Genomic DNA, 10,601 nt, shown 5'->3' on the forward strand with positions numbered 1-10,601 from the left:
ACTACTGTAAAATGAATCTTATTAAAAGGTAAGTTTTTAGAAGATTGAGATAAAATTATGAAAAAATACTCAAGAGAAAGATAAATTTGTAATGGAATTCTTTACGGAAAAAGACTCAATCCACTTGAAAAGTTTGCCTTCTTCCATGAGATCAATAATAAAAAAAATTCTTTTGATATGTAATAATTAGTACTTAAAAGTTTTTAATACAAATTCCATAACTATTTCATATTTCGACTAGGTATTTTTTCCATGGTTTTATCTCAATCTTCTAAACAATTAACTTTTAATAAGGTTCATTTTACAATAATTTTTGCAATTCATTCACGAGGAGATAATCTAAAATAAAAAATTAATAATTACACATACACATATACATGCAGGGGCTGCTGTGGCTTTTTACTGTTTAACAATATTAAAATATAATCAAGGTTCCCTAAAATTATAACAGAAATACTATTACTATGACAAATTATCTCACAGATTTTACTTAGCTAATTTTTATTATCTAATTAGGAGGGGCTTAATCTTTAAATCTTTGGTTTTGTATACAGACTGATACTTTAAGCCAATCAAAGAAACTGTTTGGGAAGCCATACAACAATTCAAAATGCAGTCTTATATATAAAATGGCAGAAATTAAGAATTTCTATGACATGCAAATTCATATCATTTCACATATGCAAAAGTTACTTAAAATTTTAACATACCTGCTTCTCTAACTTTCTTTCTAGCTTTTCTTCGCTTGTGATCGATCGCTATCACCTTAGCTCGAAGAGCCATGTATTGTTGACGAAGTTCAGCCATTTTCTCTTGAAGAAGAGCTATCCTTTTCTCAGGATCTTTGTCATCTAAAAGAGAGATAATTTATGCTTTGAAGATATATGCTAACAGCATTCTATAAAATTTGCATAAACTAGAAGAACAATTTAAGTTACCACATTATATCATTAACAGGTAATAAAAATTGTTTGCCATCCTTAAAATTGTTTGCCTTATATTTTCAACTTTTATATGATATATCTGCATGAATAGTCAGATTTTATTTTTAAATTTATTTTTGGCCGTTCACACAGGTAATATGATGTAATTTACACATTCATAATAAAAATAACAATACTGAAAATATTCACAATTTAAAAAATCACTTCAAGGTATAATGCAATATCATTGATTGCAAAATAAAATAATAATTAAAAAAACTGGGCCTGTTCTCATCTAAAAAATCTAATACAGCCAAAAAACTGAGGTAAATAACTATTTGCATAATATTTACTAAGTGGATAAGTGGAACAGAGTAATTATGGATAAAAGTATTTTTGAATAACCTATGGTCAGGTCATTTTTAGAGATAAGATAGGTAGCTCCTTTTTGTACACATCATTTTTGATAATAATGTTGTTTTGAACATATTTATAATAAGAGAAGTTTTCATTTTTTTATTTAAATTATATAAAAGAGGAAACTGCATAAAAGGAGAACTTATTAACATAAACATCAATATATAAAACACATAAACACAACTCAGTGGCTTTTCTTCTATTACTTGAGGTGGCAATAAAGTCACATGCGTACTTACGTCTTATTGTAACCACCACAGTAAAAGTTGCCAAATTTTCAGACTGTACCAAACTATAACAATTATGCCCATAACCATTCTCAAAACAATCTTGTTGCCAAATTTTCAGACAAAGTTGCCAAATTTTCAGACTGTACCAAACTATAACAATTATGCCCATAACCATTCTCAAAACAATCTTTTAGCCAAGCAAATATATTCATTCTTTTAGTTGCATTCCAAGGACTTCTAGAGACAAACTGTGACATTCTTGGCCTTAAACTTAATTTTAAATTATTGCTTGTTCAATTTGTTTTTCATAGAACAAACTTCAGTAAAATTTCTACAGGAATGCGGTATTCTGCTGCAGAGAGATGCACAAATAGCTGGTGCACAATGCCGAGTTTGCAATTCTTTGACATTTTTTCAGCAGAAACAGATCACTATGAACATAGAAAGAATAGGACTAAAAAAAAATTAGACAAAGACATCACAAAAAATGTGTTTTATTTATTATTTCAATTTATTATATAATCCTTATTTAATAATTAAAAATTTTTAAGCTTGTTTTCTTTTGATATGCTGACAATGTTTGTGACTTATAATAAATAACGATAGTTTGCAAGTATTAAAAATAAATAAATAAAGATGGCAAAAATCTCTTAACTTGTGCCTGATAGGCAACTTTTACTTTTCATTTGTAAAAAAATTTCCAAACTGCACCAAGGTGGTTGCATTAAAACATAAGTACTATCACATGAATTGTATCTTCTTTTTTAAAATTTGTTTATTGAAGCCACTGCTGTTTTCATTTTTGACAGATCATGTTGGGAGAAATCTTAAAGCACAGCACAAATTTTAACTGAAATAATCTACCAATAAATTAAGATATTTAAAAAAATTTTTAACAGATTTCCAAACCTCTTTCTCTTTCACATAATCAACTGTGCACTATAATATCCACCCCATTGCAAGCATGTACGTAGGTAAGTTGAAAAATAAGTTTCCCCTGTCGACTGTGGTCAGAGTTGTGTATGAAAGTAAAAAAAATAGAATGAGACATTAAAGATATGACATACCTTTATTTTATTATTCTCGTACGAGTACGTTGAGACATTTGTCATATCGCTTGATAAGCTTCAAAAAGTCCTCCAAGAAAAATTCACGCTTTGCATATGGAAGAAGCGTTGAACGGCTATGGGCGAAAGGCGACACAGCAGGAAAATGTGCAAGTCACCGATACACCATTGGGTAGAGGTCGCTGCAAATCAAGCAGATGGAGCTGTTGCAGCACTTGTGCAAAGTGGAGACCAGCCTCTCATTTGAGCCCCGATAGGTATGGAGAGAAGGTGCGTTTTGAATTCATGGTCAAAGGAGGAAGTGAGAGCAGTTATCTGCTATGAATGGGCACGTGGAGCATCAGGAACAGAAATTCATAACCGCCTCGTGGAAGTCTATGGGCCTGGTGTGATGTCGAAGCAAATGGTGCGGAGATGGTGTCGCATATTCAGTGATGGACGTCAGCAAGTGGAGGACATACCGAGAGCTGGACGGACGCGCACGGCCACTACAGATGCAAATGTCAGGAAGGTGGATGACATGATTAGAGCTAACCCGCGTATCACCATCGATGAAGTGGCGGATGATCTTGGAATCTCACATAAGCGAGCTCAAAACATCAGCCACGAAATTCTTCGATACAGAAAAGTGTCAGCACGATGGGTGCCCCGACAATTGACCTCGACACACAAGGAACGACGCATGGGGGTCAGCCTGGAACATCTCGTGCGTTACCATGAAGATGGCAATGACTTTCTGTTTCGGATTGTGACGGGGGATGAAACGTGGGTCCACCATTTCACGCCAGAATCGAAGGCCGCATCTATGGAGTGGAAACATCCGTCATCACCTGTCCGAAAGAAGTTCAAGACAACTCCCTCTGCAAGGTAAAGTTCTCCTCACAGTTTTCTGGGACGCCCAAGGAGTTTTGTTGCTGGACTTTTTGGAGGTTGGAACCATCAATGCTACGCGCTACTGTGACACCCTGTCGAAATTTAAAGAGGCGATTCGGAAAAAGCGGCCTGGCCTTCTCACATCTGGCGTTCTGCTGTTGGATGACAATGCCAGACCACATTCGGCGACGGCAACGCAAAACCATATTGCAACTCTTGGTTGGGAGCGCCTACACCATCCGCCATACAGTCCTGATCTTGCACCAAACGACTTCCATCTGTTTCCGGCTTTGAAGAAAAATCTCGGGGAAAGGTGCTTTGGAAGCAATACTGAAGTGAAACAAGCTGTTCAACGCTTCTTCCATATGCAAAGCCCTGATTTTTTCCTGGAGGGCTTTTTGAAGCTTATCAAGCGATATGTCAAATGTCTCAATGTACTTGGTACCTATGTGGAAAAATAAAGGTATGTCATATCTTTAATGTCTCATTCTATTTTTTGATTTTCATACACAACTCTGACCACAGTCGACAGGGGAAACTTATTTTTCAACTTACCCTCGTACTACACACACTTAACTCTCAGTTTGCTGATTAGTATTACCTTTCCGCCTCCCATAATGATATTGGAACTGTGGAGTTTACAGGCAAATGATAATGGAAGTACTGAATACAAAAAATAAATACCCAACATTAAAGAATGTGAAAAAAAGATAGCCACACAAGTGTTTTTCACTGTGCGACAAAGTCACCAATGCATTGCTAATTTCTGTAAGGATGCAGATAATCATATATATATATAATTTATTTAAAAAACTGAAAATGGTTGGTTTCAGGTTTACTGATTCAGTCACCTTTTCTTCACAGTCACACTTAAGCAGGGTTTTTGTCATGTAACACAAAAAGTACTGACTTCTTGTATTACTGGAAAGTACTGAAAATAGACTAAAGAATAATAACTATATTCAATTTTAAATTCAGTAGTTTTACAACAAAAATATGAAAATATGATTTGTGTGAACATAGATAATATGATTGACATAGTTAAGAGTAAAAAACCGACCACCTATTTATTGTTTCAACTGAAACAAACATGATTTAGGAAAGCAATTTTCAATCACTGATTACTAAAACAGAGACTTGAAACTTGACTTTTTACTTTGTTTCTGTAGATGAGTATGAAGCTATCAGTCTCATGATGAATCAAAGCACACATTTTCAGTGTGAAAGGAAAGCATATTTAAGTGTATTATTTGCCTGCAAACATTATTCCATTAAATAATTTTGTTTATTAAAATTAAGTAGTGAAATTAAAATGTAATTTATCAAAGTAATAACAGACTGTTAAGCTAAGAACAAATTCACATGAAATATACTCTCCTAGTTATTTAACGCATTTCCATTATATAGTGAGGAACTATCTCATACATACACAAACACATCACCTGGGGAGAGTCTAAAATGGCTCTGAAAAAGAATTTCTAAAGAGGGGAGGAAATCTGAGCTTCATGATTAAATGAAAATTCATCAAAACACAAATCTATGACTTTTATACGAGGGCTATCCAGAAAGTAGATTACGTTTTGGAATAAAAAAATAAACAAAGTATAGGAAACAAATTTTATTATATACAGATGAAAGCCACACTCAAATACTACTTTTCTACATAGTCACCATACAAATTAAGGCATTTATCGTAGCGATGTACGAGCTTGGAAATTCCTTCGTCGAAAAATTCGGCCGCCTGCGCCTTCAACCACTTCGTTACCTCTTCTTGCAGCTGTGCGTCGTCATCAAAACGCTGCATAGCCAGCCACTTCTTCATTGCTGGGAATAGGTGGAAGTCGCTCGGTGCCAGGTCGGGACTGTACGGCGGATGAGGAAACAACTCCCACTTAAAAGATTCAAGAACTTTACGAGTGACATTTGCCGTGTGGGGCCGGGCGTTGTCGTGAATCAACAAGATCTTAGAGCTCAACATTCCTCTGCGCTTGTTTTGAATTGCTCTTCTGAGTTTTTGGAGAGTTTGGCAGTACCTTTGAGAGTTTATTGTAGTGCCTCTTTCCAGGAAGTCCACCAAAATTACACCTTTTCTGTCCCAAAAAACAGTCGCCATCATCTTCCTTGCCGACATTGTTTGCATGCATTTCTTGGGTTTTTGGGGAGAACTTGTGTGCCCCCACTGCATTGATTGCAATTTCGTTTCACAGTTCACATGTTTCACCCATGTTTCGTCACCAGTAACGATGCGATCGAGTAAAGAGTCACCATCCTTATGGTAAGCGTCCAAAAAGTTCAACGCTGCAGCCATTCGCTGATTTTTGTGGTCCTCTGTCAAGATTTTTGGAATCCATCTTGCACAAAATTTGTGGTAACCAAGCTTTTCGCTGATGATTTCGTGCAAAAACTTCGCGAAATTTGTGGAAAACTCAAAGAAAGTTCCGTTATTGTGAAATTTCGATTTTCACGGACTTTAGCATCGACTTTTTTGAGAAGTTCGGCGGTCACTATGCTGGGTCTCCCACTTTGATCTTCGTCGTGAACATTGGTTCGGCCATTTTGAAATCTTATGACCCACTGACGCACTCCACCTTCAGTGATAATGTTGTCCCCATACACTTCACGAAGCTGCCGATAGATTTCTATCGGTTTACAGTTTTTTGCAGTCAGAAACCTTATTACTGAGTGCACCTCGCGGGATTTTCAATTAACGCAGACATTTCAAACCGTCACAGTATCTGAACGGAGCACAGCACGAACCTCTCACTAGCACGGCTAGATGCAGACTGAGCTGCGCAACGCTCTGACCCCAAGATGGCCGCGCTAGCCCCGCCCCTAGCGGACACAGACGGAAACGTAATCTACTTCCTGGATGGCCCTCGTATTTATGTGCTCAGTGATGTAGACATGTGCTGACGAATTGAATAGGTAAAAGGTTTGTCACCGAGTAAAAAGAAAACATAACGTATGCAATCCTGGAAAAATATAAAAATCACACCTCAGAAGTAACTTAAAGCTGTAAACAAATGCACCAAGGGTTAAAAAATTTTTACATACTGTTATCAGAGTCTAGTTAACTTTCAAATGCAGTATAAATATAAACAGTTAAGTCTCTCTCCCCCTACACACAAAAGATTGAAGGAAAAACTTTTTCTTACACAAAGTAATATTTATGTTCCATATACATACAGTTATTAGCAACCAATTTGATTAGAAAAGTTTTTGTCTAATATTGTTGCGATTAATTTATAATCATCCCTTTTTTAAATTATCAATATGATCGCATTAAGTGATAACCACTGTATTTAATTTGCACTACATATCAGCAAACAAGGAATTTTTATATAACTTGAATAACAACATATATTTCCTCCTTTCATAACATTTCCTATATACCTGCTGCAGTACTTTCATCAAAGAACTGTAGTTACCTTGAGCACTATGCTTACATACAACAAAGCTTGACACATTTCCAAATCAAGATATAATACACCCATCATTATCATTAAAATCATCTATGACATATGCCATAATAGTTTATAAGTAATTTTATACTACTCAAGACAGTCTGATGACACCCTCCACTGATGAACTGACAGCTCAATATCCTGCGATTCATGATTTTTTTCCTTTCTAGGGTGTCAGTAGATCGAATATATGCATCTTACAAGTTTTGATGTTTTTCAAACATTGTCAGTCAACTGATGTAACAATTTCCCCAAATAAAAATGATGCCAAATTATAATGAATTTTGCATTCAGCATGCTCACTTAATGACTGATATACAAATAAATTAACAAAGCATTATTATTTCAAGAGAGTTAATACTAATCTCTTGAGAATGAAAATATCCAGATGTTTCAACTTTTTGTATACACTGACAAGCCAGAACATTATGACAATCCCTACATTTTTCAATGAAACTAGTGTTATGTAATAATTCTGGTCTAGGGAATTTTCTAACTGTAGAACCCTCAACAGGAACTTGGTCGGCAAAATATGGGCTTGAATACGAGGCAAAGAATAGGACCCTTTCGCTTTCTTTCTATCTGTGTTCTAGTGACAATGAAATTGTTTCCCTTTCCCTAATGAGATTTTGCCCACTGGGTGGTCTGCAGAACGGCATTTCGATAACGGCTCTTATGGCTGTGATTGTACAGTGGTTATACAATCACCTGCATTCATGAGAAGGAGATGAAACGAGTGATTCGATGTTCTTGGCAGAGGGTCCAGTTATCGAAGCCTAAAGAGACGGTTACAGATACATGAACCCAGGCAGCATGCATTCGTAAATTGCACGAGAAAAATACGTGCAATTTACGAATGGCCTTTCGTATAAAAAACGTTCAAGTTGAACGTAAAAATATCATAAAAAGTGTCCAGTGGCAATTACTAAATATTTACGTTATACTATACGTAACTTTTACGTAAAATTTAGGTATATTTACGCGAGAGACTACTGTTCATTCGCAACTTTTACGTATAATATACGTAAATTTCGGGGATTTACGTATATTTTTAGTAAAAATTTACGTATATTTATCGCATATACATAAATCTCAATTTTTTGCTTCACGTATGCGTATATATTTAGTAAAAATTTACGTAAATTTCCCCGATTTTTTACTGTATATAAACGTATATATTAGGTAAAAATTAAGGTAGATATTCCCCCTATTTTACGGTACAAAAACGTATATATTTGATAGAAATTAACGTATATATTTCCCGTATTTTACGGTACAAAAACGTATATATTTGATAGTAATTGACCTAAATCTTCCCTGTTTTCATTGCATATGCAAATGACTGGTAAAAATTTAATCCGATGTATTCTCCACTTTACTGTGTATAAATGCACATTTTTTGGTAAAAAATTTGCATAAATCTCCAATTACCTTTTCACTGCATTTTTCATAAAATGTACTTATTTTAATCTATTTTTTATATAAATCTATGCAAAAACTTTCTGTATGCTATGATTAAAAGGTAAAATAATTTTTATATCAAATTCTTACATATCTGCCTTTTAGTTATGTACAGCAATATGGAATATATATAACTGGAAAATTTAAATGCACTAGTAAATGAAAAAAAATAAATTTCTATTAAAAAATTACGTAACACTTAAAGGCTGAAAATGACTTTTAATATTTCATTTCAAAGTGACTAGAAAATATGCAATAAATTTCGTAAACATCAATTCTGTGTTTTAAATCAATTAATGCTATCGTTCATTTGCATTTTTGTTTACTAAATTCATTTCATAAATTTAAATTTAGTAAAAAACTGTAGCAAACAGTTGTTTACTAAATTCATTATTACTAAATAACACTTTAAATAAATTATTTGCTTTTCCGAAGGACATTTTCTTATGCCATGTAAATGAACGATAGCATTAATTGATTTAAAACATAGAACTCAGGTTTACAAAATTGAATGCATATTTTGTAGTCACTTTGAAATGAAATATTAAAAGTGATTTTCAGCCTTTTAGTGTTATGTAATTTTTGAATAGAAATTAATTTTTTTGCATTTAAATTTTCCAGTTATATATATTCCATATTGCTGTACATACCTAAAAGGTGGATATGTAAAAATTTGATATTAAATTAATTTTATCTTTTAATCATAATATGTAGAACATTTTTGCATAGCTTTATATAAAAAATAAGAGATTAAAATAAGTACATTTTACGAAAAATGCAGTAAATAGGTAATTGAAGATTTATGCAAATTTTTTACCAAATGTGCACTTATACACAGTAAAGAAGAGAAGACATCGGACTAAATTTTTACCAAAGTCATTCATATATGCAAAGAAAACATAGGGAAGATTTAGGTCAATTATTATCAAATATATAAGTTTTTGTACCGTAAAATACAGGGAATATCTACGTTAATTTCTATCTAAAGTACAATATAGTTAATTAACAAATTCAGTAAACGAATCTAGCACAAAAGAAAACATCATATGTTTAGATTATTTAAATGAGTGTGCTAAATTTTAAAATTGTTAAATATAGACCAGGAAATTGTAGAAAACTTACCTTTTCCAATAGTTTACCAAGTTGACTTTATTATTTTCCTTGAAGATGAATGTTTAATGTCACAAATATTTCATTCATATCTTCAGATAATACACAAATATATACATATTTATTTATTAAAATTCAGTTTATCCCAAACATGTTAAAGAAAATATTAATTTGCATGCAAGTTAATCGAGTAACTTCTGTTTTAATTACACACATAATTATGATATGTGAAAATTTTACATTTATGAGTCAATCTTGCAATGTATTGTAATCTATTATTGTTGTCTTTCTCAGTTTAAAATCTTATGAATATATTAGATCAGTACTAAAAGTTCACCTCTACAAAAGAAATGCTTTATTGAGGTATTTTTAAAAAGTTCCCTTTTACAATGTAACTGTTTATTTCATAAATAAGTACATAAAATTATGCAAATTCAAAATTACCTAAATATGTTCTTTATTTTATCTTATATACCAGACAAAATTTTAAAAAGTTAATTTGTTTAGGAATATTGAAGTTTTTAAATATTTATCTCATGTGACTTTTTCTATAACATCATTATAAATGTACATGCTGATGTGGACATACCAATTATTTTTTTTCATCAAACAGCTTTATGGTATTAAATGATTTAAAAAGAGGCAACTGGACAAAAGAAAGCAATTAGAAGTTGGCTAATTTTTTAATTTGTTGTCAAATGCTGTGCATTTTAGATTATGCTCATATGATAACAATGAGTTACGAGGCGTATTCGGAAACTAAGTACCGTTTTGAAAAAAAAAATAGTAAAACAATTTTTTCGAATCCAATTTTATTTTTACATGAAAATACATATCTTAAACTATTTTTCAACATAGTTTCCGCCAATGATCAAACACTTGTCATAGCGGGTGACCAGTTTTTGTATACCATCGTCAAAGAAACTTCCCGCCAGTTTCGATAACCACGACTCCACACTTTTCGGTGAATGAGTGTGTCTCCACTCCATCGATTGTTGTTTCGATTCTGGTGTGAAATGACACACCCCAGTTTCATCACCTGTCACAATTTAGTTT

The 10,601-nt window shown here is 33.1% G+C and overlaps 1 protein-coding gene across 1 annotated transcript in view; it reads right to left on the reverse strand.

The window, feature by feature from the left end:
* The window catches only part of LOC118198171 (uncharacterized), a 112,469-nt gene that overhangs the window by 12,099 nt on the left and 89,769 nt on the right, over positions 1 to 10,601 (reverse strand). The window contains exon 20 of the mRNA XM_085811965.1: positions 711 to 851. Coding sequence (XP_085668091.1) covers positions 711 to 851 — 141 coding nt within the window. The remainder of the gene's footprint in view (positions 1 to 710; positions 852 to 10,601) is intronic.

This window comes from Stegodyphus dumicola, chromosome 2 (genome assembly GCF_044657685.1).
Source record: "Stegodyphus dumicola isolate Sdum_Otavi_A_Nest chromosome 2, ASM4465768v1".
NCBI lineage: Eukaryota > Metazoa > Arthropoda > Arachnida > Araneae > Eresidae > Stegodyphus > Stegodyphus dumicola.